General features: G+C 33.8%; 1 protein-coding gene and 1 pseudogene across 2 annotated transcripts; both read left to right on the top strand.

Annotated features, from left to right (window-relative positions):
• Positions 1–9,493: 9,493 nt before the first annotated feature.
• Positions 9,494–11,279, top strand: LOC143634659 (uncharacterized). Its single transcript, XM_077102678.1, has 3 exons — positions 9,494–9,657; positions 9,759–10,683; positions 10,818–11,279. Exons 1-3 carry the CDS (start codon positions 9,494–9,496, stop codon positions 11,277–11,279), a joined length of 1,551 nt encoding a protein of 516 aa, XP_076958793.1.
• An 8,023-nt stretch (positions 11,280–19,302) lies between these two features.
• LOC143634658 (transcriptional corepressor LEUNIG_HOMOLOG-like) lies at positions 19,303–25,475 on the top strand (annotated as a pseudogene). Its single transcript, XR_013153899.1, has 15 exons — positions 19,303–19,441; positions 21,204–21,301; positions 21,389–21,495; positions 21,796–21,971; positions 22,080–22,116; positions 22,199–22,274; positions 22,487–22,536; positions 22,672–22,953; positions 23,043–23,142; positions 23,238–23,341; positions 23,398–23,548; positions 23,829–23,981; positions 24,089–24,208; positions 24,292–24,498; positions 25,077–25,475. The product of XR_013153899.1 is annotated as a transcriptional corepressor LEUNIG_HOMOLOG-like (transcript).
• Positions 25,476–26,410: the final 935 nt, after the last annotated feature.

Raw genomic sequence — 26,410 nt, 5'->3', positions numbered from 1 at the left:
TTTATTATTAAAACAATTGCAAACTTAAGATATGACTTGAACGAATAAAACATGTCTTTTGCAATTAATATTGGTTCGTTGCTAGAAAGATAATTAGCACATCTTGAACCATATATTAGCTAGTCTCGAGTAAGTTATTTTGTTAAAACAATTTTTTATTGTTTTGAACATAATTAATTGTTCAACTACTTATGAGTAGTTTGTCATGTAAACAACTTTATTGTTTTGGACTAGATTTGTCATTGTTCAAGTTTGGAGTTTCAAGATGAAACAACTAACTTGTCTTTATGAATACTTGACAATTTATTGAGAGAGTATCTCATGATATGTCGAAAGACAAGATATCAAACGTTTAACTACATCGTGAGAGTATCATGATAAAAACTATACGTATATTGAAAGGATATACACAAGAATGAAATATATCATTAAACGTTGAGAGTATCAACATGAGAATTTCACAAAGTGTGAATTCTAATTTGATTACAACATATGAAAAAATATATGTTATTATTATTATTAACATTTATAATAAATCGTTCGAGATTTGTTATAAGAGTTTTACTAATGATGGACTCGTAGATGCTTCTACCACCATCAATTTTGTTTGAATTATGTGGAGGACGTGTCCTTCATTTTGGGAGAGTATCCTAATACATGGTTTCAAGAAAACAAGGTCTTCACCAAAATTGACTTGGATTAAGACTTATGTGTAAGTCCACATAAGTCAAATGTTGAAGCCTTGAAGATCAAGGGAAAAAGAGTTGTGTTCTTAAACTGAATGATAAAGTCATGTTTGTAACATGAAATAATCTAGATACTTTTTCTAAACATTGAAGTTTGTGGTGTGTCTAAGTGAATGTGAACAAGGTATATGGTGTTATACCTTGAGGCTGTGAAGAATCAGAATGATGCATCTTCTGTTCACATGCTAAAGTATTGTAGTCTAAAGCATGCTAGACTAGTACTTAGTTAATTATGGTAATCCTCGGAGACTAATTAACTTTAAATATTCAAAACGTATATATGGACACACAACGAATTCGTGTGTAGAGAAAGTTGAAAGATACTTTCATTCATTGTAAGGAAGGGCATTAAACTCATTGGTTTGATGACAAACTTATGACAATGACATATGTTGGTTGGTCAACTCAAAAGCTATTGAGTACCAAAATAAACATTGATGAACTCACTGATACAATGAGGCAACTCTTGTTCAAATCACGGGTATCTAAATGTCGTTATAAACATTTGTTGTCATAAGTAAGGTTATACAAATAGTAGTTCAATGGCAAGAAATGTGGGGGGATGAGACATTTAAGAACCGACCCTTTGGGTATGTAAAATTGGTTGTATGAGAAGATTCTCAAACACGTAGAAAGGGAGAACCTTTCATTACCCCATTTGGATGCTATCCAATAACACTTAAATCTGGGAGTAACTTGCATTTGAATATTGGGCATATATTTGATTGCTAATGTTTGGCAATAAGAATTTGGTGATCCAAATAGATATTGCAAACACGTGTTCGCCTAAAACATAATATTTATGTTCTTCTAAGACACTTATTATAACAAGGTTCAAGGTAGAGGTGCACATATCGGTTTTTTTTAAAAAACCGGTACGGTTAATAACCGGACCGGTTTTTCTTGGCCTGGAAAAAAACCGGTTTTTAAATAACCGGACCGGTTTATTAACCGGTTTTTTTGGTGCAAAAATCGGACCGGTCTAACCGGTTAGGACCGGTTTAGAAACCGGTTAGAACCGGTTAATAACCGGTTTTTTTAATTAACCGGTTTTTTTTTTAAATAACCAGTTAATAACCGGTTTTTTTCATAATAACCGGTTTTAAAATTAACCGGTTTTTTCCATAACCGGTTCAGTAACAGGTTTTTTCTCTAGAACTTGTAACCGATATACGAACCGGCGGTTACTAAACCGGTCAAACCGGTTTTTAAATAACCGGTTTTTGTAAAAACCGGTTTTCGGTTTAAACCGTTGAACCGGTTCACCAACCGGTTTTTTTGCCCATCTCTAGTTCAAGGTGATACCTGTTGTTATAGTCATAGAAGCTTGAATATAGGCAAATTAACTTACAAGTTAAGAACACATCATAACAACTCATCTCAAACTGAAATTATCTACAAATGACTTGACAAAGTCATAGATAATATTTGGATCCAACAACCCGAGGGTTGACGAGAGATGAAGTTGTGGAATGGGACTAAAGCCCGTGGGAAAAGGAAGTATGAGGGAAACCTAACTTAGCAGACTGGAGATCCCAGGAGCTAAGTTCAATAGGACAACTTAATCATATAACCGAAGGGTAGTCACTGTGGGGGCATCGCTAATGTATATGTTTACATACAAGCTAATATATATGTTTATATATATATATATATATAAATATCCTTCAAAATTATTAAAGGGAGTTTAATTACTTCCTAGTCCATTCCTATTAACAACGGTGACATGTTGTGAGGTTAAGCATAATGTATGGTTGATGATTTTGTGTAAATCGTGTTAACCTTAATGTTTTTAATGACTTGAGACAAAATCACCTATGTGAAAGAGAAGTGGAGTCGCTTCGAATGAAACTGTGGGGTGCGCAGTTCCTAGAGCTTTCACAGAACCAGGCTAGTGTTCCATGACCATAACGGACACGACAGTGAGGGATGTGCCCAGCTAAGAAGAGTATTGTGTGAAGGCATATTGTCGTTTCCACAAATGGGGGTCTGTTCAAAGACATCGCGTCTACAAACCGCTAGGAGGCTAAGTATGCTTCATAAAGGAAGGTTCAAAGGGTAACACCTACCTATCCTGCAATACTCAACTGTCGAGGTTTTCATTGGAAATTTGTGTGTTTTGATTGATCTCCATTCATGTGGGGGATTGTTGGAAAATTTTATTAGTGAAAATGGGTTTTTCACTAACTTTGGACATGAATAATATATTTATATATGTGTTGTATAAATATTGATTTGAGTGTCCAAAATGGAGCGTTGATGAATGAATATCAATGCTCGAAGTTGTATGGTTGGAATAACTAAAGAAGAGAAAATTGGATTTATCTTTGACATCGTGTCCCACGTAGGAGCGCATGAGTGTCGCGCCTGCATAATGGACTGTTGCGAACAGTTGTTTGGACCTGGTTAAATAGTTTGTTTCAACTCATGTCATGAATAAATATGATGGTTTTGATTCACTACTTAAATCTAATTAAAAGTATTTAACCATGTTAATTACAATAATTAATTTCAAGTTTATTACAAGATTAATTATCTTGTGTATGACTAAATTAATTTTATTGTTTATGACATATTAATTTTGGTCGAGTATTTCTCATTTTGTGTAAGTATATAATGAACTTGTTGGCTCATGTTGTAATACACTAAAAACATATTTTGGAGTCACTTACACACACTCATGACAAAATTTAGAGAGGAACACTCTCTATACTTATGTCAAACAACTTCAACAATTTTTTTCTACATCTTGATAAACACCAATATAGCCAGTGACTTCCTCGGGTTCGTGGCCATCTCCGGCAGTACACATACTGTTCCGGTTGTTGTACCCTGGGAAACAGATGCGCTTGAGAGTAGGTACGGAATCTGTTTTAAGGACCCTGTGTCTAACACGATCCTCAACCAAAACCGTTACCCAATTTCAATAAACGAATTGTTGTTTTGAAGAAACATTTGTTGAAGACTCAAGTGATGAAAACTGGTGACATGAATGCTAGAAGAAAGCTTATGGAAGCACTCCTAGTAAGATATGGATTGAATCATTTCGGTATATAAATTTGTATTTTATATTCTTTTTATATACTTTTGTAAACGGTATTGTACTAAGTGAATTTCCCACGATTAACGAGAGTGTCGTTATTATATTTTTATTATTATCTTAACTAAAAGTGAACCACTTTTTCTGCATTTATTTTATAGATTTATTTAGTTTGAAGTTAAGATTATGATACTTCAAATGTGTTTTTATATTTTGTAGGTTCCAAAAGAGCACGAGCTAAAACGTTGAATTATTCTATTAAACATCGCAAGATCGACATGCGCGTATTCACTCTCAACTTAATGCTCGAACAAGTGATTAAACCTGTGGTGAAATTAAAATAATTGGGAACATTATGTTGCCAATTTAAAAGAAAGTGAAATGTGTGCATGTAGCCACGGATTAATATGTGGAGTTTTAAAGTGGTGTGAGCCAGAATTAATAAAATGGTGTCGGAAAGTGTAGAATTGAAGTTGGCTCCACCACTAATTGATAAAATCGAGTCGAGTTTTATTTAAGTCGAATTGAGTTTCATTTAAGTTGAATCGAGTTTAATCTAGTCATGTTTCATTTAAGTCGAATCGAGTTTCATTTCGATTCTATTTGTTTCGACTTTTCTTCCAAACGAATCGAGTTTCCTCAAGAACTCGATTTGAATCTGGTCCTCCATGCCTTTCAGCTATAAACGTTTTCTTCCGTCTCTTAAAGACCCGTTTTACTACTACAACGAGTCCTGGGTCATAACAGCTTCAACTTCTCGCTTTAACAGGTCCGAACGTCACCCGTTCGTCCCGTTTCACACATGTTAAGTCGTTTACCATAAAATTTATGTTTTTCTAACACTATAAGATCCGATTTGCCTTCGTATCAAATCTTAAGACAAAATGATGTCTAAAACTAACCTCTATATCATAAACATACCTTTTTGGATTCCGGTTTTGCTTCGTACCAGATTCAACACGTGGATCTTAGACGTGTTTCTTGTTTGACGATGATGTTAGAACATGAAATCTATTCCTCTTTAGCTCATATCTGAATCCATGTTTGAAGGAGTGTTTGTGTGTGTTTTTAAGTGTGTGTATGGAGGCTAGGTGATGGAATGAGGGTTTTAGGGTTATAGAAAGGTTTAAGGGTGTTTGAATACCTCCAAGATTATGGACTTAAGGCTCATCACACATCCCTTAATTCATAAGCATACACTCTATTATTATTATTTAACTTAATTAAATAATAATACACCATTAAGTAAACAAAATTCTTTTATTTATTATTATCAAAAGTAGGATGTTAAAAATGGATAGATATCTTTTTTTCAATCCAAAACGTTTAATTGTCATTGTACCCGTGTATTCACTACTACACTGGCATTTTAGAAAAACTTTGGTCACATGACCTGCAGCCTTTTTCTTCAACCATATGGAGAGTACAATGACACGAATGTCACGACCACTAGCTTGCATCCAATCAGCAAGGATTTTATAGACACGAATGACTAAAACAAAACATAATGAATTAAAATTAGTTTGGTTTAAACTTGATCAATGGAAAACGTTGATATGTTTGTTAGAACATTCACCACCTAATTCTAGATATAGTTAAAATTATTGATAATGCAAGTGATAGAATGAATTAAAGAAACAAGAATGTAATGAATAAAATGTAGAAACCTCTAGTCTTGTATAGAGTAGCTCCGGTGGAAGCTTGTAAAATGTCAAATAATTGATGATGGAATCTTGTATCGTGCCAAATAATTGGCGGGTTCTTGTATCGTGTCAAATAATTGGCGGAATCTTATATTGTTTCAAATAGTTATCGTAATCTTGCATGTATCGTGTCAAATAGTTGTTCTTGTTCAACATGTATATCACACTGAATCTTGAATTGCACATAAAACCATATATCTATAAGAGTCGTATAAGGCTATACGACTAGTATGGTGACCTAGTCAACGCCTTTGGTCAAGTCCATCTATATTTGATGTCTTTTAGTAATAAGAAAGAAAATAATCATTATATATTCATTATTCAATGATGAACTTACATTTCACATTGGTCTTTTATAATTGGAAAAACCAATCAGATGAAATTCACTTTAAGACCGCACTATATGTGGAAGTGAAGAGTTGCTTTCCACAATTATTGCAAATAAAGCTTCACTGGTTGGTCCATGTGACTGGATTAAATTTTGAATTCCTAAAGTAAAATATAACAGAAGGACCTCAAAATTATCATGCATCTGCTTATGTGGTCACCCACATGCAGGTTTTGCTAGCTGGCTGCTGCTGCCATTTTCATCTCTTTATCAAGCATGCAGCAGCATGATTCATGTGTTTCCAGTAATATATATATATATAGGGTGAGGTTATAATAAAAAGTAAGGTTTGTCTAAGAAGTGTAGGAAGAGATCTAGAGCCTTGGATATGACGATCCAATGGTTGTGCTTCGGTGTTATGTTTTTCCTAAGTGTGTTATATTTTTATTCTTGTTTTATAACACTTCAGGGGCATAATTGTCTAGTGTTTTATACTATTTATGGAAACATTATCAATATATGATTATCATATTTAATCCAAATTTAAAACGCAACATAAAAAACGTCATAATCTATATTATAGTGTGTTTTAGTTCAATTTTGAATCAAAATTTAAAAGCAACACCAAATTTTAATCTCAAATTTAAAACACAACACCAATAACACCAAGAACTAAAACACACTATCTTAAGCATTATAACTATATTCCGGTGCGCTTTTGATCAAAGAACAATAAACACCCTTATATAAAAAAAACACATCCAATCGTCAAAGCGTCATTACAAATATACAATCAGTCATTACAAAACACACTAAAACGATTAAAAAAACCATATGTTCATTATACCGGACCCCATATTCTTGATTAGTCAATATGCATAAATTTCTCCAATTCCTAACTTGGCTGAATGGGAAGCATTTGAACACATGGTTGTAAATGTTTCAAAACCTGAGTCAAGAATCCTTCATTTGAAAGATCTGAAAATGAATGTTACTTTTTTTGAAAAATATCGTTCAAGATAGTGAGGATGGAAATGATTTCACGTTGACAAATGTATAAAGGAAAGAAATTGTGATTGAAGGGAAAAATAATGTGGCACCAAGGAAAATAGGTGAACCGTGAGGTTGTTATATCAAAAAAAAAAAGAAAATGAGAGAGTAATTTGTAATAATGTTAAATTGATTCCAAAAATTGCATGAACACATTCCAAAAATAATAAAAATTCTATGGTTCATCATACCCTTATATGTTTTAGTTAATCCAATGGCTTGAATCACTTTTTACACTTCTTAGGAAACTTTAACTTTTTATTCTAACCCTATATATATATATATATATATATATATATATATAGGATGAGTATCATTACAGAACTCCTAAATTATTTAAAAACTTGAAGGAACCCTTGAAAACTATCGTTTTTTATAAATTTTTTTGTATGTTAGTGTTATTTGAGTGCAGTTTTATCATTGTCTTTTATATATATTTACGAATACAATTTAAAAAAAATTAGTTTTTATACATATCTATATTTTTTTTGCATATATGTAAATTTGTTAGTACTTAAATTTTACACATATGTAAACTTTTGATTAATATATGTAATAAAAAATTTGTATATAAAATATGATAAAACTACTCATAAATAATGATAATATATAAAAAAAATAAAAAAAATGTTTGGTTGTTAAGAGTTCCTAAGAGTTCTTAACTTTTTTAGAGTTCTTAAATGATATCAACCCTATATATATATATATATATATATATATATAAGCTTGAAAGCTACTTTTCATTTGAAGAAGGTGGAGTATTCAGCAGAAAAAAATATTAAGAACACTGATGTATACTAGATTAAATTTAAAATCGATCAAGATCATTTTTGTTAAAGATTTGACATCTATGCTATATTTCAAACCATGTATCCTATATAAATACTACACAGATTTAGGGAAGCTACCAATCAAGAAGGAGAAGTGAAATTGAGTATGTGGAATTAATATAAGATTATGTTTCAAAGTGCATTAAGTGTATGTCATCATTGATGGGGTAAAATTAACCAATCTAATTGGTTAGTTTTACTGTTACACCTTAAGTAAATCTTATACTCTTTAGACCTTTCTGTCCATAAGAGAGATGTCAGGTTCATAAACGCATTTTGAGCTTAATAGTAATGGATGAGAGAAGAATTTCACTGTTAAGCATGCTTAAGTGGAATAATACCATGATAGGTGACATCCTAGGAAATGCCATCACGGAAACCAAAAACACTTGTCCGTAAACTAAACAATATTTGTGGTATGAGAGGTCAGATATTACAAATGGTATAGAGCTACTAAAGTTGTATTTTGTTTACGATGGTGGGGCAAGCCTCATCAAGGACGATGAGTCCAGAGGATGTTTGTAACACCTTAGGCAAACCAGCCACTCGTTCACGTTCGTTTACATACCTAATGACATTGTATTTAATTGTGTGTTTTTCCTTTGACGATGTACTTTCATTATGAAATTGTCTTTTAGTAGATGGCTCACACGACTCGAAATTCTGAATTTGGTTGTAAGAAATCCGAGCACTAAAGATGCTAACACCATAAAGAATATCCTAAGTTCCTAACTAAGTCCACCACTGCTTTGAACCATATTTCCATTCCAGAAAGTCTTCAAGGCCCATGAAATAGAAAACTCATGAAACACAACTTTAATCAAACTTTAGACGGGTTGTGACATTTATATTTTATGATATACATGTTCTTATAAACGGCCTGCATAACTCATTAGGGTGTGCAAAAAAACTCAATTAACTTACCAATAATCAAATTAACCGATATAATCGAACCATTTAAAAAACCGATGGATCATATTAATGATTTTCTGAAAACCAACAATAGTGGGTCGGTTATGGTAACATGGTTTCCATGCCTACTAAACCAAACCAAACCGTATGTATGTTTTTAATGTTGTGTAATATTCTAGTATATACAAATGTGTATTAACAATTTATTCCAATGTACAAAAAACTTCAAGTTGAAACCTTTAGGCCCAAATAATACCCAATTTTATTGTTTTGAGCTATTTTTAGCTAGGCCCGAATTCACGATTAACCGATCCATAACCGAGCAGCTATATTCTTCAAAACTTATTAACTGAAACCGCCATAACCGATCGGTGAAAATGGTTACTGGTTATCCATTATAACCGACATCTCGGTTATGCTTATGGTTTCGGCCAAAACCGACACATGCACACCCCTAGCTAAGACTCATTCATGCAAATCTTAAGTCGTATACTTTTATCTCGAGTTTGCTTCAAAAAATGTTGCTTATACTACGTTTATTAAATATCAAATCATTGTCATTATTCCCAAACATTTCAAATTGGTACGTATATTTTGAATGCATTATTGAACAAAAGCTTGTATAGTTGAAAAGAAATCAAATGGTGTCCATTTAGAGACATCTTTATGTGTGGGACAACTTTCAAGTGTTATTTTCCACAATTATTGCTGCAAATAAAGTATCATGGCGTGGCCCGGGTGATAGCAGCTTTAAGGAAGAAGATGATTCATGTGTTTCTGGTAGTATTTTTCGTTATCGTCCGTAAATGATCATCCCTATTATATGCAAGTTTTTTGAAACCAAAATTCAGTCCAAAGCTCTAGCCGCATTACTTTTAGTCGTAATGGGTTACTACTCAACAGATGATTATCTTAACATCTTGGATGATCTCTTCGATAATTTCGAGATTAATCAAAATACAAAGAATTCGTTGATGGGTTACATAAAGTCTATATACCGAGTAGATCTAGCAAACCAATACAGCGCACCCATGTTATGGATTGGGATGTATATCGCGGTAGCTTCTCTGGTTTGCGTCATTGCGATGATGGCTGATTTATTACAAGGTTTCCGTAGTAGAAAGCTATGTTTCCATGTACATATTTTAGAATCAATGCTGCATTTCTCACCGTAATATCAATTGCAATGAAGTTACCTGTGGATCTAAGTGGTTCTATGCCGGGTGAAGTAGACCAAGTGACAAAGCTTGGAAGCATGGCTTTTATGTGCACCATGATGGCTAACTTATTGCCTTGTTTAGCAACCATGGACAACAATGAATTGTTGTCAAACATCATAGCTTTGGGTATTCTTGTAATCACCTTGGTTGTGAATGTTTGCATTCAAATTCACACAGGCGTTGTTTCGTACAGTGAAAATGCCCAAATTCTTGAGCATATTGCTCCAAAATATGATGTTACATCATTGGGCATAAGTAAACATCGCAATTCAATACTAGCCACCATTTATGTGGCTTTGTTACTTGTATTGTTGATAGTACATGTATGTTCATCTTTATCGATTCTAAAATCCAAAAAGATTATAGAATCGAAATACAAACAACGGCACAAAAGAGCTTTAAAAGACAGTCAATCGTCATCAGGAGAATTATTAACGGTCGAGAAGCTAGAAAAGCATGTGATCAACAATTGGATCATGGCGGGGAGTGGCAGCCCCCAATTCATAACAGCTTGCTTTCGAACCACGTCTGCTTCTGGGGTAATATGTGTTTTCATCACTATCTTACACGCTCTTATGATATCCTGGACGATTAATTCTATTTTGGAGAAGGATTGTAACTCGGATTATAGTTGGTCCATGATAGTGATTCTCACAGTACAATTTATCGGAGTCGTAGTTGGCACAATTGCACCGCTTTCTAGATGTTTTGCAACCTTAAGCTTTAAAGTGTCCTCCGAAATCATTTCAAAATATTTTAAGGTCTTTGAAGTAGAAGGCTACTGGAGTAGCAAGTTATATGACTGGAAACGTGCTAGTATAAAACTCCCACCTCATAGCCGCTCCAAACTCGAGGTGATCACTGAGACTTTTAAAAGGAAAATTCTCGGTTTCTGTTCCAAACGGGGGTTGTGACGTTGTGCAAGATAATATCGTTGGTCCCCTTCGTCTTTATGATATGTGTGTTATATTGTTTCCGTTGTGTGAAGTGGTTATTAGGTAAGAAGGTTGATAAGTTTGAAGGAAACAAAGATCTTCGCCCGTATGTTTTGCATCTTGAAGATGAGATGAAGCTTGCTGAGAGAACATTGGTAGGCCTTTCGAAATCTGTAAACCGATTAATTAAAATGGGCGAAAAAAGGCAACCCAATGAAATCATAAAGCTGATAGGACAATGTAGTAGTGGTTTTGAAGGTGTTGCAAAGTTCGACGAAATTAATCAACATCATGTTCCATCTTTACTATCAACCGTAGAACATCAAGATTGTTGGAGCTTACCGGTGATAACCCTAACAACCATCGCCGTTTCTCTTTACAAAAAGAAAAACAATGAAGTTGAAAGCTTGTTGGAACGTGTATGGAAAGGTCTAGTATATGTCAAAGATGTGGAAGAAAGTCTCAATATTACTGATGAAGATGTATGCTGTCAAAAGGTAGCTGATATTTTGTGAAAAGAAGTTCTTCTAGACCAAAAATGGCTAGGCAACAAGGTTCAAGACTCTATTTTTGAAAAGAAAACAGCTCAACAGATTGTTGAATGGTTCAGGGATACAGCGAAAAACATAGATAAAACGGATGGAGGCATAAATGATGATGAATACATACGTTGCAAGTCTATTTGTGCCAACTCAATGTATCATGTAACAAAAACAATCCTGCTTAACTACCGAGCCAACATTGACGACAAGGTTAGCCGAAAGGAACTGTTCGATAGTTTATCATCTATGATCGCTGACATAATAGCCGCTTGTCTCACCAACTTACCACACGTTATAACAATGAAATGCCACATTAATGCGATAGAGAAAAGAGAAGACAGTGTCAAAGATGCGGCTCTACTTCTAGGTGAGACTAAGGAAATAATCAAAACCCTTTATAAAGATCACGGTGATAATATTTTAGGCATGAATTCAAGTGACTTGCCGTTTATCAACAAATGGCGTGCTCATATAGGGAATCCCTGATTCCATAAAAACCGCCTTCGTTCTTCAAGTTATCAAGTAAGTTCATGCTTATTTATATTCCTCCTTCAGTTTCCTCCTATTGTATGTATTTGTATCATTGTGATGTGTTTGATATTCCAGGATGATTGGATAATATCCTTCAAGAAGTTATTCTGCCGATTAGCATCCCAAAAATATGTTGACTAGCTTATATTTTGTTTTCAGATATATATGTATTGTTTTCGGTGTGGTTTGAAGAATGTTTGGATGCATTTGTTGTCTATCTTACTCCATATTCCATATTGGTGTTTATATTTATGTGTTAAGGCTACATGTACAACTACTTTTGGCTTTTTTAAAAAGAAAAAGAAAAGAGCTAGAAAGGATTGTCAGCCTTTGATTAAAAAAGGCATAGGTTATTTTCACGTCACATAGGTTATATGGGCAGCATATGCACCTATACGACTCGTATAGGGCTATACGAGCCGTATATGTGCAAAATTTTGTCATTTTGTGTTGGAGAGTGTCAGGTGTCACACCCCGATCAAAGGCGGCGGAACATGCCGGGGTGCAACGTGATTGGACAAATACACAAGACACTATTTAAAGTGACAATATTTAAACAACTCATTTATTTCATAAATCAATAAACAAACACATCTCGTTCATATAAACAAATTTGGAAACAAGTAGTAATCATATTGTTCGTTTTACTAATACCCTAATAGTCTTGGTAACGTTTTTTCATCAAGTCCTCGAGTCAACAAAAGTCAAACCTGTAACATGCATAAAATAATATTTTGTCAACACGTATGTTGGTGAGCAATTTCACAGTTTGAGTATATATATAATATGAGCGAAATCCACAAACGTATATGAAACTATAAATAAAAAACATCAATCGTGGCATATAAAACATATGTAAATGAGACCCTATTCTACTAGCACAAGGCTAAGTAGTTAGGGGAGCGTATGATCATACTTAATGAGGCTCAACAACATAAAAATAAACATTCGCGCACGTAAAGCATATGAGGCATATAACACACAAAAGAGCAAGTATTCCAAATATCATATACCCTAAAGTTTGTGGTTTGAGAAAAGTGTATAATAAATCATTCTTGTTTTGAATAAGTATGCATGTTACCCCCAAAACATAAAAGGGAAAATGGGGATGAAATGTACTCACCTCGATTGACGAATCGAGAAATAAATAGATAAATAAATGAAGCTCGAACGGTAAACGAACAGATCCGACTTGAAACGATAAACACCTTAGCTAAAATAAATAATGTAACATATATTAATGAACTTGAAACCATAATGAAACTATATTGGAAATATTGAATGAGAAGGTTCGGTTGTTAGTCGGGTTACCGGTTAATTTGTTAACGACTAGAGACTCGTACTTAATTGATAATTTAAAATAAAATAATATTATTTTATTTTGGCTTTAAATAACTACACCAATATTAAATAGAAACAAGACGGGTTTTAAATCAAGGGTTCGGTTTTTATAAAAATGAATTGATAATAAAGTTTATAATAATATTATTAATAATAAAGATAGAAATGATAATAATGACTTTAAATATATATATATATATATATATATATAAGATAATAATAATAATAACAATAACTATTTCTAATAATACTAATATAGTATAATAATTATAACAATGATTATTATTAATAATACTAATAATAATAGTTAAAGATATAAATGATATTAATGATTTTAAAATATGTTTTTTATATATATTTATATATATATATAGATAGATATATAAGATAATGTTGATGATATATAAACATACTACAACTCAATGATTGTTGTTAAAACTAATAATAGTAATAATAATAATAACAAATACCCTAGTAATTACTTTTATTGTTGATTACATTATTAATATATTTGAATTTTACTAATAATAATTATTATTATTATTGTAATTATATATGCCATATTAATGATAATAACTTACTTATAACCTTTAATAATAATAGTATTAGTGATAAGAATATAACTTGAGTAACGACGACGTTAAATGGTAATTAGGCCCGACATGGGTTTCGGTTTAACAAAAACAAGTAGATAATGTTAACAACACTAGATTTTAATAATAGTCTTTAATAATCGTAATAATAAAAATAATAATATTCATAATAATAAATATTATCTTGTTAATAATAATAATAATAAATATTATCTTGTTAACAATAATAATAATAATCTTTATGTATTTATGTTAATTCAAATAGTTATAATAAATTTATTAAGTATAAAAAAAGAAACAATACCAAGAACGATATAGGATGAGATCCGAACACGAGACTTCTAGTTTAATAACTAATGTTCCAACCAACCGAACAAAGATAACAATTTGTTAAACAAACTCAAAACTAGACCCACAATTGTTAATTTACCTATTAGTCGTTCACGGGTCGTCGGAGAAAGGTTGCCGGAGACGTGCCGGAAAGACAAACCGGAAAGAAAGAGAGTGAGAGAGAGAGAGATACGAAGAGAGAGAGAGCCGAGAGGGAGAGAGAGATACGAAGAGAGAGAGAGAGAGATTTCGGGACTGTGTAGGCGGACACCGGCGGTCGACTCTCGCCGGAAAAATCGACCCGGAGAGGAAAAGGATTGCCGGAGCAGGGAGGGAAGGAGGAGAGTGCGGCTGGAGGTGGGTGGTGGTCGGAGGAAAGGGAAAGGGTAGCCGGAATCGCCTCGTCGGAATTCGCCGTCGCCGGAAAACGGCCAAAGGGGTGGTGTCGGGTGTGTTGTGAGTATGTGTGTTGGAGGTGGTGGCCGGAACTGGTGGTCGGAGGTGGTGGCGGCGGCGGCCGGAATTCGAGAGGAAGAAGATGGAGGCTTGGTGAGATAATATGAAGATAGGGTTAGGGTTTGGTGATATATGTGTGTATTACATATTTACAAAACAGCCCCCTCAAGTTACAATGAATGTTTAAAACAAGTTAAATGTTTCTAATGCTTATAACAACTTTACAAAACTCAGTTTGAACCCTTTATGTTTTTCTTAACGACACTAAAATATGACAAACATCGATATTTATGGTCGAGGTATATAATAATATTATTTAAATAAATAAAGAAATAAAAAGATGTTGAGTCGGGTTTATATAATACAGGTAACACGAATATAAATCGGGATCCGAATTTTGACGAATGTCACATCAGGTGTTTGAAGTTATACGACTTGTATAGGGGCTATACGACCCATATAGATTGGAAAAACTGAAATCCGTACATTAGTTAGTCATGTGAGAGTTATACGACTCGTGCAGCCCCTATATGAACCATATAGAGTTATTAACACACCCTGGGGGTGGCGTTTGAATATAACGACCTTTAAAAATCCATAGTTTTGACATCTAAGTAAAAGTATTTTTAAAATAGGAATGCATGCATAATATTTTGACAAACCACAGCTGTTTAACTTTACTCAACTTGCATCACTTAATTTAGGTAAAATTACTCATAGGTATGTTTGACTTAAAACTTTACAATAATGGCAAAGAAAAAAAATCTCAACCAAAGTATGCATGCTCAATAGGGATTTAAACAGAACCTCCTTGGGCACCGCTACGCAATAAGGAGGCCCTGCCGGTTTTCCATTCAAAATAACTTGACACCTCCTTTGTCACAAAAGTGTCTCAATTGACCACAGAAGTGTTCAAACATGAATAAACGGGCTAAGAATGTCTTTTGCCTTCCAAGACTCCAAAGATGCCCAACAGGCCATGTCAGTCACCTTCTTGCCTAGGCAAGCCAAATACTAAAACAACTTTTGAAGTCGGCAACAAATACAAAGGCTAGGCTACTTCGATGCCTTACAAAGCTAGTTAAGCTATAGCACTGCTAAACCAGTTAGGCATCGAAGGTGATTGACGTTTAGCGCCTAAGCTGAAATGGTGCCAACTTGATCAAGTCCCTTGGTGCTTGACCCTCATTGTTTAGGATTAAAGTGTACCATGTTGGGTCCAGAGCCAAGGCCGAATTCAAGCTTCGTAGTGTGGCAAACTTTCAGCCTAGGCGCTGTAAATCATGCACTAAGAGAGCTAACCTAGCAGCGCACCATTTCAGCCTAGACACTGTAAATCATGCACTAAGAGAGCTAACCTAGCAGCGCACCATTTCAGCCTAGACACTGTAAATCATGCACTAAGAGAGCTAACCTAGCAGCGCACCATTTCAGCCTAGACACTGTAAATCATGCACTAAGAGAGCTAACCTAGCAGCGCACCATTTCAGCCTAGACACTGTAAATCATGCACTAAGAGAGCTAACCTAGCAGCGCACCATTTCAGCCTAGGCGTTTAATTCAGACATCCTAGTGTGGCCAACTTTATCTGGACCATCATCATTCAATGGTGCAATTTAGCGCCCGTATGTAATTTTTCAGTAAGAACTATTCTAGAGTACCATAAATTCATTCTCAGAAGTTAAAGAAAAAGGAAAATAATTAAAGTTATTCTTCGTATCACATGTCGGTGCGTTTGGAATCCCTGCAAGGCTGCAATGATAGAATTTTTAACAACAAAGATGTATCTACTTTCTACTCACAATTTATCCAAATACATAAAGATCATGTGTTTCCTATGGTGAAAAATAGATCAAAAAATCTTTCTTTGGATTGGGATGTGATTTCAATTGATTATAAGCAGGATACCAGAAGTTGAGTCATGATAACTGATAAGCTAATGACTAACTAATTGATAAAAAAACATATCGTTTTATAAAAATATATATAATTTTGATAATTGGGTTTTTTTTCCCAGAAAATGGGTGATTGGGTTAAAATGTGTGAACTAGGCTTTATTAATTTTGGTTTAAGTAATTTTGGCTTGCTAATTTTGAGTTACTGAAATATAAATGAACTTTGGGTTTATTAAATTTAGTAAGATGGGCTTCTAATAATGGGCCAAAAACGATACAGTTTCTTCGGTATAGAAGCCTAGAGCTTACACGTTCTTATAGAGGTGCACAAAATACCCGTTTTCAGACCCACCAGTGTACCTGACCTAGAACCGGTTCTTACCCGTAACCGACCTGCAGGTACGAACTAGTTTTGGGTTTCTCCCTGGACCTACACCCGGAACCAGACCTATCTGGGACCCAAGTTCCACCTTTACCCAGTCAAAACCCGATTCGACCCAACCTGAAACCCGGAAAACCCGGTCAAATACCCGACTGTACCCGGAACCAGTTTCTAGCTGACCTGATTTTGACTTTTGTTGATCATACCCATAACTGGTTCTTACAAAATACCCGATTGGTGCACCTCTACGCTCTTATAAATGGGTTCGTCGTAGAAAAATCCATGTCAATCGAAATGAGCATCATAATTCCTATGTAACATATAAGGTAGGCCCGTCTCTGATCTCATGGTTTTAAATCGAGACAATGAAACCATCATCAAGTTCGTATGTTCTTGCAGCATTTACGATTTCATCATAACCGCTTACTTAAAAAAAATATTTTATAAGTTCAATTTTATACTAGGAAAAAAAATATCATAACTAAAAGAATTAAGAATAGGGTAGTATGTTCATAAATAAAAATATAAAATGAAATCAGAATTATCATCATTTGCTTTTGTGGATACTTAATTCACTTTTGTTTGATTTAAGACAAAGGAAAAAAGTGAGTGGTTGGAAAGGCTATGAACATTGGAGGAAATAAAGGTGAAAAGCTTACCACTTAAAAGATAGTTACAAGTTCCACTATAACATCCGAACCATCACCTTTGTGCTTTCATAGTGTATATGTGATAAAGTTAACATCAAATGGCGATTTGGTAGATCTTAAATGAGCGGTTTGACAGAGATCATAAAGTTCAAGAAGGTATTGGTGTTAACTTGGAGAACAAGCATATATTTAATTATCTTATTAGTTTTTTAACAAGCGTGTTTTAGTTAAAGTTTCAAATACCTTATTTGTTTCTTTGAATCGGGCGCTACTTGCGGTGCACGTATATAATGTTTATATGTGTGGGCTTTTGGGTGAGCAAAAGTAAATTGCACTAATTTTGACATTATTTTACTAATTTCGTGAAAATAGCGTTAAAAATGACCGAATGCTAATCATGTATCATGTGGTGGCGTTGATAGCCGAAAGACAAGAGTGCATGCACCAATCGGTTAGGGTCCCGATGGTTGAGTGTTGTGCGCCTTGTGTCCAAGGCTTGATGAAAAACTATTATCGAGCTAGGAGTCTCATTGGAAGCAACTTCTCTATTCATATGGGGTAGAGATAAGGTTATCTACATCTTACCCTCCTTAGACCCTACCATAACTTTGCTGTTGATGAGATTTACTGAGTACGATGATGATGATGTTTCTTTGAATCATGATTTTTTTTCCTTGTAAATTGTTACATTATAATTTGTACTCATATTAAAATTCATCGATATGATGATTAAGTTAGTGAATTAAATATGTATAACATGTGTGGGACTCGTAACATATAATTGAGTTTGAAAAACTGCACATGAGTCGAGCTTAAACTTCAAAAATATAACCACAAAAGAGTCGAGTTTGAGCTCGGTGTGATGTGCAACGTTTGAAGATATTGCCTACGATGAATTGCTTGGATTCAGTGGCTACTTCTACATCTCATAGGGACAGCTTCAACGAATAAGAAAAGTCTTGCAACAATAGTGTTTACACCTCTCATGTACCACTTGTCAAAAGTTGTTACCTGGCATGACGAAGTGCATGAATCATGTTAATAACCGAGACAAAATTGTATCATCAATTTGTCTTTGTGTTGTCAACAAAGTTGTTGCCAGTTACTGACCGAGACAAAATTTGTTAGTACAAAATAACCAAAAGCTTTTAAAACTAATTAACATAACCAACCTAATTAAATTAAAAGTTAGGGTACAAACAAGTAGAGTTGCTCGCAAACTACTTGAGCTCGAGTCGTGCCTAAGCCTCAATAAAGCATGTTTAGAGTTCGAGCCCAAACTTGAGCCGAACTTTGGATTGTTTAAGGTACTACACGAGCTCAAGCCGAGTTTAGGTTTGTTTACAATTTTCTCAAAATATATAAAAACAATTAATTAATAGTTAATAAAACGAACCAAGCCCGAGCCCAGCTCGAGCTTGAGAAAAACCTCACAAACCAAGCTCTAGCTTCTAAAAAGAGCTCGAAACAAGTTGAGCTCGAGCTCTCATAAATCAAAACAAGCCAAACCCAAACATAGTCAAGCTTGACTCGACTTGACTCGTTTAGACCCTAAATCAAAAAGACCATATTTCAAAACAAACAATACATGATATGACACTAAATTCATAAAATCATTAACTATGATAAAAATTGCAAGTTACCCTATTATTATTATTATTATTATGATTATTATTATATAACCGCCTTTGGACCTTCTTGTAGAAGCTAGTCCGTACTCTTTCCAAGTCAAAAAGAAACGTTTTTCTACTTTCATATAATTATAGTATTATATGTTAAAAAAACAATAAAAACATTCTGATTACACTTTTCATCACCATTTCTTTTCGCCTATTTCATCGTATATTGTGGCCGTTTTCATTCTAGTATTATTATTATTATTATTATTATTATTATTTACTTTCTGGGGTTTAACAATCATGTCTCAATCACCACACATCATGGACAGTGATGCAATGTAAGCATGAATCATCCATCAATTTTGTATCTTTATTTGAGGGTTTGCTTGATTCTATTCAACAAGGGTTTACCCTTTTGCATTGTCTTTGTGTTTCAAGATTCTTTATGTGTTTCTTGAAATGAGGGTTTTTGGGTCTTTAGTGTGTGATTATGTGTAAAGTTTTGGTTTTTATTCAAGGGTTTTTTTGGGGTTTATTGGTCCACTGTTTATAATCAACTGTGTGTAAAATATGTGTGTAGTTGTGTATGTATGGATCAATAGTTTAATACTGTTATTTTTTTTAAATGTTTATGAATGAATAGTTTAATACTGTTATTTTTTTTTAATGTTCATATTATTGATCATCAGTTTTATATTTTTATTTGTGGGCTTGTTTGATTCTATTCAACAAGGGTTTACCCTTTTGCGTTGTCTTTGTGTTTCAAGATTCTTTATGTGTTTCTTGAAATGGGGGTTTTTGGGTCTGTAGTGTGTGATTAGGTGTAAAGTTTTGGTTTTTATTCAAGGGTTTTTTTGGGGTTTATTGCTCCAATGTTTATAATCAACTGTGTGTAAAAATATGTGTATAATTGTGTATGTATCATTAATAGTTTAATGCTGTTATTTTTTTAATGTTTATGAATTAATAGTTTAATACTGTTATTTGTTTTAATGTTCATATTATTGATCATCAATTTTGTATATTTATTTGTGGGCTTGTTTGATTCTATTCAACAAGGGTTTACCCTTTTACATTGTGTTTGTGATTATATCTTGAAATGAGGGTTTTTGGCTCTTTAGTGTGTGATTATGAGTAAAGTTTTGATTTTTATTTAAGGGTTTTTTTGGGGTTTATTGGTCCACTGTTTATAATCAACTGTGTGTAAAAATATGTGTATAGAATCACCAATTTCAAGAGCCTTAGGTTAAATGCAAACTTTTTTTAAAAAAAAAATTAATTTTTAATTTATTATTATTTTTTTTCAAATTTTGAGGTGATCAAAATGATATGTTGATGTTTATTGAAATAGCATTTTGATCATCTGACTATTTGAAGTGTAAAATAATAAGAATAATAATAATAATAATTATTATTATTATTGATATTAATGTAAAATTACTTTACATTATGTATTTTTTAATGTTTATGAATGAATACTATTATTTGTCTGTTTATTTGATTCTATCAAATGCGGATTTTGTCCTTTGCATTGTGTCCGTGTTTCAAGATTCTTGATGTGTTTCTTGAAATGGGGATTTTTGTTTCTTTAATGTTTTGTTAGGTGTAAAGTTTTGGTTTTTATTCAAGGGTTTTTTGGGGTTTATTGATCCACTGTTCATAATCAACTGTGTGTTAAATATATGTGTAATTGTGTTATTGTTTCAAGATTCTTGACATGTTTCTTGAAATGGGGATTTTTGGCTCTTTAGTGTGTGATTAGGTGTAAAGTTTTGGTTTTTATATAAGGGTTTTTTTGGGTTTATTGATCCACTGTTCATGGTCAACTGTGTGTAAAATATAAGTGTTATTGTGTATGCATATAGTGTCTCCAGTTTCAAGAATCCTAGGTTAAATGCAAAGCTCTTTTTTTTAGTTGATTAAAATGCTATGTTGATTTTTCTTGAAAGAGCATTTTGATCGTCTGACTATTTGAAGTGTAATATGATTATTGGTATTAATGTAAAATTACTTTACATTATGTTTTTTTTAATGTTTATGAATGAATACTGTTATTTTTTAGATTTTCTCCAAATTTCAGCTTGTTTTGTTGGAAAACAGGTTGGATGTTTATATTCTTGATTATCTTACAAAGAGGAAACTTAATGCTTCAAGAAGAACATTTGGAGAGGAAGCAAAAATGCCCCTTAACTTTCGCGGTAAATGAATATGATAGTTTATTTGTGTTTGTGTTTTTATCTTTATCTAAAGGATTTAAATGTTATTTTATCGGTTTTTGACACTAGCAATCGTTGCTCCACGTGGTTTCCTATGTGAATGGTGGACGGTTTTCTGGGATATCTTTATTTCTAGGTACAAACACCACCAAGGGTTTATGGAACCAAGCAATGAGGTGAGCTTGCATTGAATTTGAAAGTCAAATTGTCAACTGGGACGAGTCAAACTTCACTATTATACTATTTAAATCTCCCAGAATGTGTGAATTAACAAATTCAAGTTTTTGAGTTTCTAGAAAAGATTAATTTCCAAGTTGTGGTATGCATGTCAATAAAAGTTTATGTCTATTATGAATTTAAAAGATGAATCTTTGACTTGGAAAGTCAAAGCACATTTCTTTTTATTCTAACAAATGTTATTCATATAAAGTGAGGTTTATTATATGAATTTTAACTTATGTGGAGTTTAATTGCAGAATTTTAGAGTACCACAGCATCAGCAGCAGCAAGGAAGTCAACGTCACAGTCAAAGTCAAAGTCAAAATGTCAATGCAAACAATGTTGCTACTGGAAGGAGCACTTGGGTTGCCGAGGCGTCAGGCCCAATGAGGCAAGCAATTCCTAAGGTAGGAACTACGAAAAGGGATTTTCGGTTTTTTTTTCTTTATGATTTTGAATATAATAATACGTATTAAAAGAATATATCTTTTTAATTTTTTATATAGCAATGGCATGGAGACAACGTATTAAAAGAATATAGCTTACTGATGAATCACCTTCATGAGAATCAATCTTTGGTACCTTCAGTTGTGTGTAGCTTTCGGTTTTTTATGTACAATATGCCATTAGTTTATTTTCTAATGTTTCTTGGTGGAACAGGACATTAATGCTATGGTCAATAACTTGATTAATCAAGGTGCTCAAGAGTCCGAGTGTTTACTGAGTGGAGCTCATGGTACTTTTTTGGATTGGTACTTTTGTGTGTGTGTGTGTGTTACTTTTTTTTAACCTTTTGAGTAGTTTTACTGAGTCGGTTTCCATTCTTATTGTAAAAGCTTTGGAAAGTCTGATACTTTCAAGAATGTAAATTAAGCTTTAAATAATCGGAATTGACTTGTTTAATTTCATAAGTTGGATTATTCACTTATGTTTTGCTGTATGTTTCAGCAGCAAGTGGAGTGTTAAATAATGTGCCTTTAACGGGAGTGCCACTGACGGTGCGTCTGAACCTAATATCTAAATTAATATATTAATTTCAGCTGATTTTTTAATATCCTATAATCACTTTTAGTGCTCAAGGTGTAACACATACAATTATATTTGATATGTGATTATATTATGGAAATCAACAGGGACCGGATGGAATTCGGGCACGAATTCATCAGCAGCAAGGTCAGGGTGGACTACACCCGCCCTCACTATCTTACCAAGGTAAAAACGAGGGTCAAAGTCAGCCTCCGAATGAAAGAAAAAGAAGTCAAAGTGATGGTCAACTTCATCATCCGATGGAAAACATGAGAATGCGGCCATTGATGGCTTCAAGTGTTGCTAATACATCAGGAACTGCAACTGTTACGGGAGACTGCTCAAGTTTAGCAGAAGCATAACTGCCTCATTCTCCGCATAATGATAAGGTGCATTTAGTTGTCGGTTTGACTGTTGACTAATTTGAGTTGACCGAAATCAACCCGTTCTTTATTAATATTATTAAATTATTTTGCAGATTAATATTGATGATTATTTGAATTATGGAGCATTTGATGGAAATGATAATTCCCAGTTATCTCGGCCGGGTAAAGAAGCTGATGTGGACCCCTCTAACGGTATGCAAATATTGGTTCAGGTCCTGTTTAATGTCATTCAACATTTTATCTTTATGGGCCTTATTGGATAATTAACATTTCTTTTTTGTAAAAAGGTTTCACATTTTTGGAAATCGGAAGTGTTCACGCAACTAGCGTTAATTGTTGTGACATCTCGTATGATGGAAAACTGGTTGTGGTTGGCGGGCAAGACAAAAAGGTGTTACCTTGACTTTACCTTTTTTGTTTCTATTAATTTAATAATATTTGGCGCAGGCGAGACTATGGTGCACAAATTCCCTTGAAACTAAAGGTACACTTGATGGACATTCACAAGCAATAACTGATATCCGTTTCAGTCCCTCTATGCTACGCATTGCTACTTCTTCGCTTTGACAAAACCGTCAAGATTTGGGATCTTGAAAATGTAAGTCAATTGCTTCTTTTCCTTTTTCTTATATGAATGGTGGGTCGGGTCGACTAAAAAAGGGTGAATTTTGAAATGGGTCGGGTCAGGTCGGGTCGAGTTGACGTAAAAAAATTTTGTTCACTTTTGAACGTGTTTATAAATAATTAGCATGTCAAATACGAGTACAGTTATATTGTTTTAGTGACAGTTGGAATAAAATGGGTAACTTTTGTGCTCACTTTTGTTTTTCTAATTACATTTTTATAATTATATAAACTTGATGAATTGTAATATGCAGCCGGGCAGATTAATCAAGACAATCACAGGGCACACCGGGTCAGTTATGTCGATTGATTTTCACCCTAAAAAAGAGGACCTAATTTGCTCATGTGATGACTCGGAGACTCGTTACTGGAACATCAAGAATGCTAGTTGTGTTAAAGTTAGCAAGGTAAGTAAATAAATATATTTAAAAAAAATAAATAAAAAAAAAGAAGACTCATAAATCATAATCACATCTTGTGTTGGTTGTAAATCTTTTTTTTATTATTTTTTTAGGGTGGTGCGAATCTGGTTAGATTTCAGTCTGGTACCGGGAAACACATTGCATCTGTTTCTGGAAAGACTGTATCTTTATTGGATTTGGAGAATAATCATGCGCGTAGGAATGCTTTAAAGGTTGATTTTTAGTTTATTTAAAGGTTTATTGTTAGTTGTTTCAACCTTATTATATTTTAATTATTATTTTTCGTTTAATGCAGGGTCATGGATCAAATGTTGAGTCTTTATGCTGGGATCCATCGGGCGAGCATTTGATATCCGTAAGTGAGGAGTCGTTAAAAGTGTGGAGAATGGATTTGGGTGGGAAAGCAAACTGCATTCATGATCTAAGTGTTCCCGGAAAAAGATTCCGTTGTGGAATATTCCATCCGTGTTATCCTTCTTTGCCCATAATTGGTTGCTATCAGGTACAAAGATCACATTTTTTTCAAAAAAATTTTGTTCGTTTTTTAAATAAGTTTTAGAGTGAAGTACCCTTTTCGTCCCTGACGTTTTGCCATTTTAGCCGGTTACTGTGGTTTCATCTTTTAACCCTTTCCATTTTACATGCGAGTAGAAGGGTAATTTAGTCATTTCACTTGTAAGGTACTAGTTATGAAAAATATCAAGGGTATTGAGCTGCTAATAGTTGGGGGGGGGGGGGTATTTGTGTAATTTTCTTTAAAATAATAAAGTATAAACAAAATTAAAAGTTATATTAGAATCGTCGTTCTAAGATATACTGATTTTGTTAATGTTTTAGAGTAAAGTACCCTTTTCGTCCCTGACGTTTTCCCGTTTAACCAGTTACTTTGGACTTTGGTTTCATCTTTTAACCAATAGAAGGGTAATTTAGTCATTTTACATGTAAGGTACTAGTTATAAAAAATCAAGGGTATTAATAGTTTTGTTAATGCTATTTGTGTAATTTACTTTAAAATTACAAAAATAAAGTATAAACAAAATTAAAAATTTATACTAATACTGATTTTGTTAAATGTTTTAGAGTATGGAACTATGGAACATGGCGGAGAACAAGATGATGATGCCGGTTGAAGAACCTATTTCTGCGCTTGTGGTATCGGGCTCTGGTTTGGTAGCGTCGGCTGGTCACAATGACAATGTCCTTAAGCTTTGGAAGTAGTTTCGTTTCGACACGTTTAATGTATTTTGGTGTTTTGGAGTTGGTAAATAAATCTTTTGGTGACATCGGCGGATTTATATGAATAGGTTTTTGGGGTATACCTTTAGAACTATCCGTGTGCTTAATAGTTGATTTTGAAAAGGTGATATAATGTTTTGTTATGCGATTACCACTTTCGTACATGTTATGATAGATATGTTAATAACGAGCTGTGTGTCGGTTTTAAAGCGCATATTATAATGAAATTTTTTGCACATAGTCACATATGAAAGTATTACAAACCAATGAATTTGCAAGTCTCAAACTATGCTGCAAATACAACACTAGGAAAGGATTATTATTTATTATATTTTATTGTTGACGGTTTATGAGCGACTCAGGATATAGTGTCTTTCAAACATTTTAAGAGTTAGAAATTAGTTGCTCGTCATGAGCGTTGTGTCAAAATGTGCCACTTTATAGTAGTCACTTTTCTTTGGGTAATTTTAAAAAGGTATTAATTTGATTTGATAATGGTTTAGATTATTGGGTAGAGGTGCACAACAAACCCGAACCCGGAACCGGGCCTGACATAAAAACCCGGAACCGGTTTTTTTAATACCCGAGTTTTTAATACCCAAACCTGTACCCAACCCTACCCGTAGGGTACGGATAGGGTATGCATTTCGGTAGTAAAACCCAAACCCGAACCGAACCCGATTTGTACCCGGTAATACCCAAAAACCCGAACCGGTTCCATTCCCGAAGCCGGGTATTTCAAATACCCAATGTATACCCGAAAAATACCTTAAAAATACCCGAAAAATACCCCTAAAAAAGGCAATCCAATCTATACCCAAAAAATACCCGAAAAAAAGCTCGAAAAAACCCGAAAATAGGGGTTTTTCAATACCCAAAAATAGGGTATTCAAATACCCGGTTTTAAAATACCCGGTTCTATACTCATCCCGAACCCGATGCATAGGGTATGGTTTTTAGAGGAAATACCCGGACCCGTAACCCGACCCGCTTATTGCCAATACCCGATTTTCCAATGCCTGGTCATACCCGGACCTGGTTCCATACCCGAACCCGTGTATTTGAAAAACCCGATTTGTGCACCTCTATTATTGGGTATCGTTTGCTTTGGATTGAGTTCCTGAAATTGTGCCAATGGATACATGTAAGAGGTATGATGTTTGGGTATAAATCTCAAC

The sequence above is a fragment of the Bidens hawaiensis genome, unplaced genomic scaffold (genome assembly GCF_021521415.1).
Source record: "Bidens hawaiensis isolate Kalapana, Puna unplaced genomic scaffold, B.hawaiensis_p1.1 tig00007139_1, whole genome shotgun sequence".
Lineage (NCBI taxonomy): Eukaryota > Viridiplantae > Streptophyta > Magnoliopsida > Asterales > Asteraceae > Bidens > Bidens hawaiensis.
The sequence above is the reverse complement of the archived record's forward strand: the minus strand, read 5'-3'. Positions and strand labels throughout refer to the sequence as shown.

What these genes read in the sequence shown, in the direction of transcription:
- LOC143634659 (XM_077102678.1), top strand. Translation starts at nt 9,494, where the DNA reads ATGGGTTACTACTCAACAGATGATTATCTTAACATCTTGGATGATCTC. An exon ending in CCCATGTTATGGATTGGGAT is followed by an intron (nt 9,658 to 9,758) that starts GTATATCGCGGT and finishes TACATATTTTAG; the next exon opens with AATCAATGCTGCATTTCTCA. An exon ending in ATAGCCGCTCCAAACTCGAG is followed by an intron (nt 10,684 to 10,817) that starts GTGATCACTGAG and finishes CGTTGTGTGAAG; the next exon opens with TGGTTATTAGGTAAGAAGGT.